At 39.1% G+C, this 2,862-nt stretch overlaps 1 protein-coding gene across 1 annotated transcript in view; it reads right to left on the bottom strand.

The window, feature by feature from the left end:
• Positions 1 to 2,366, bottom strand: part of LOC104531774 (microtubule cross-linking factor 1) — a gene marked incomplete at its 3' end in the record, with an annotated part of 64,761 nt that extends 62,395 nt beyond the window's left edge. Inside the window, exons 1-2 of the mRNA XM_029087167.1 lie at positions 2,148 to 2,366; positions 483 to 641 (exon numbers count right to left, since the gene is read on the bottom strand). Of these exons, the coding sequence (XP_028943000.1) occupies positions 483 to 641; positions 2,148 to 2,345 (357 nt within the window). The remainder of the gene's footprint in view (positions 1 to 482; positions 642 to 2,147) is intronic.
• Between the last annotated feature and the right edge of the window lie 496 nt (positions 2,367 to 2,862).

Genomic DNA, 2,862 nt, shown 5'->3' with positions numbered 1-2,862 from the left:
GCCTAGCTCATGCTAGTGGCTCCCACCGTCACCGTCCCACCTAGTGCTGAAGAGCACTAGCCAAAGCGGCGGCTTGCTTATCTGAAGTATCCTCTCAGAGATGAGTCATGCACACCTCATTTGACTCTCAGATAGGTGGAAGTCCCAGTCTGTGTAAAGGAGAGTCAGAGCTAGCTGGAATCAAATCAAAGATAGTTTCACTCCAGTAGGAAGAGAGGCTTTGAGGAGCTAGTTTAAAATGGAACAGAAGCCCTGTGAGAAGCCCCTGACAAAAGTCCCAGCATCACTCCTCTTCCTCTCTCTTCTTCCTAAATTACCCACACATTTGGGACATACAACAAAGGTGAAGAGATCTTTTGGGCAATTGTACAAGCAATATCAGTAGGTATTTCATGTAAGAGTTAGTCTAAGGTGTTTGTGTGTCAAATTTCCCACCTAACCCAGCAACACCACTCTGCATGGCTTTCCTGACTATTGCTTACCTCTTTTAACTTGTCCAGCTCATTTTGTAGTGTCTGCTTGGATACTTCCACCTCAATAATTTGCTGCCGAAGGATTTCATTTTCATCTTCTGCTTTAACACGTTTCTCCTCCACGCTCTCCAGCTCGTGGTGCAGTCTGACAGAAACATCTTTGGCTACCTGGTCAGAAAAGCAAAAATGCATGAAGAGGATCCATGACGAGCAACAGCTACAGTATGTCTCCTACAGTAGGAAGCATATTCCAACCCTAGACAGCTGAGAGATTTTTAAATCAGTTATGAGACTGTTGATGAAAGACTCCAGGCCTTCCAAGTACCAAATGAATATTCAGTTCTAATAAAGAAATCCAAGATGAAAACATATTTGATTACCCGTCTCCAGCTCCCTCTCCGCATTATGCTAAGGCAATGTCATGAACAGCAGGAGGAAACAAGTAGATACCAAACCCGCACATCAAAATCCCAGCATACGTCAATAAAACAAAAGATGAAGAATTGTGCTGTAAAGTTGACAGGTCATCGGTCAAAGCCACACCCATGCAGCAGTCCCATCCACCCAAATTTGCTGCTCTAGCAGCAATCACAAATAGGCAAGAGTAATATGAAAGCACAGGAATATATGCTAGCTTAGGTTTTCTGAGTCCAGCCTAACAAGAACGAATATTTACTCCAAAAATATTTGGAAAGGTGATTCATCACACAAAATGATGAATTACTGAATTACAAGAAGTCAGCAAAACCAAAGCAAATGAACTAAAAAAACTCAGTATCACTTTCATTCAAATCTGTGTACAAGACTTTTACTGAGTAGTGTATCATTTCTATTACGATAAGGTTATAATTTGTTTTATATCATAAAAGAGAAAATTAGGTCTGACATTTTGAAAAGTTTGATGACTTGATAAGTCACTCTCATTTCCACTGCTGGGAACCAATCATTCCAATTTCAGAAGGTTTTATGCTTTGCATTTTAAAGTACAAAATGCTTAATAGTTCCATTGGCATGCAGTCCCTCTCTACAGAGGATATTCTAAAACAGCTACAAGATAGCAATATTAAGAAAGACAAGTAAAGCTAGATAAGCATCATCCCTATACAAAGCTAAGCCTATTTCTGAAAAATATAAAAACTGCTTCAGTAGGAACATGATTTTTACAGGAATTTGGGTTTTTTTATGGGAATAGCATTTTGAATCTCTGTCTGCCTTGCTAAAATATTTTAAGTCTGTTCCTGTTTTGAGTAACTTATTAGGCACTAAGAAATGAAACTTTGACTAGTTTTTTTTTCAGTTATTTGGCATAAGCAAGATGAGAAAAGGAAGGAAAACTGCATGAATTGGAAAAAGCATATCAGGTTTTGTTCATACAGTTTTGTAAAGCTAAGGTTTTCAGTAAAACCAGCAAAACAAAACCCTTTGAATCTTTCAAATGCACAAATGAAACTTGACTGCACTTCTTTCATTTTGAATCTAAGCACATGTTTTTTTACTCACTAACACATCTTTTTGTGCTGATGAGCTGCATATTTGCTCTCCACCACAAAAAAAGGAAATTGGTCCTGACGTTTGGAGAACTACTGCCTGTTTCACATGTCACTCTCCCTTCCATTGCAGGGAGCCAAATCCTGGTCTGCTCTCTGTTGCTGTGAATATGAATTTCTCACCCACCTTTAAATCTTGTTCCAGGCTCCTAATGAGCTCTCCATCCACATGGCCTGTTTGTGCAACTTTCAAGCTTTTCTGTTCTGCTTTCCTGAGACGATATTGCAGAATGCGGCAATTCTTGTTTGCCCGGTCCAGCTCTCGCCGGAGCTCCTGCAGCTGGTAAACATCTTCCTCTAAATAGCTGTCACGCATTTCTTCCATTTCAGCCCGAAGTTCATCCAGTTCATCCTGTGAGAAGTCAAAAGAGTGCTCCATCATACCTCTAAATCTCACCCGTGGGAGCAAAATAGGAACCATGCTCAGTAGGATACCATATTAATGAAGTGATACAGAATGCAACATGCAGCTCCAGAAGTCACCGGAACAGAAGTTTTATCCCAACACTGGCTAATTATACTGAACTAAATTAATGAATACTTGTTACATTTCTTACAAATGCTTTAATAATTAAAAACAGATCAGATGTTTATCTGTATCCTGAAACTGGCAACACCTTCATTTTACCATCTCTAATTAAAATTAAAAGTGCATAATACTTTGCCACTATCTGAACTGATTCTTTGCTTTATTTAGACTACAGTAAAGCTACTTAACAAGGAACCTCAGCATCAATGTGTGATGTGCCTTTTTAACAACCAGCACTTCCTAAAAATGTAATTGTCCCTTGAAAAACTTAATGAATCTTTACACCAAATACCAGTCTGCTCCATATGAAAAT

The sequence above is a fragment of the Antrostomus carolinensis genome, unplaced genomic scaffold (assembly GCF_000700745.2).
Source record: "Antrostomus carolinensis isolate BGI_N321 unplaced genomic scaffold, ASM70074v2 scaffold8951, whole genome shotgun sequence".
NCBI classification, from domain to species: Eukaryota; Metazoa; Chordata; class Aves; order Caprimulgiformes; family Caprimulgidae; genus Antrostomus; species Antrostomus carolinensis.
Note: the sequence above shows the minus strand (reverse complement) of the source record. Positions and strands in the feature narration are given on the sequence as shown.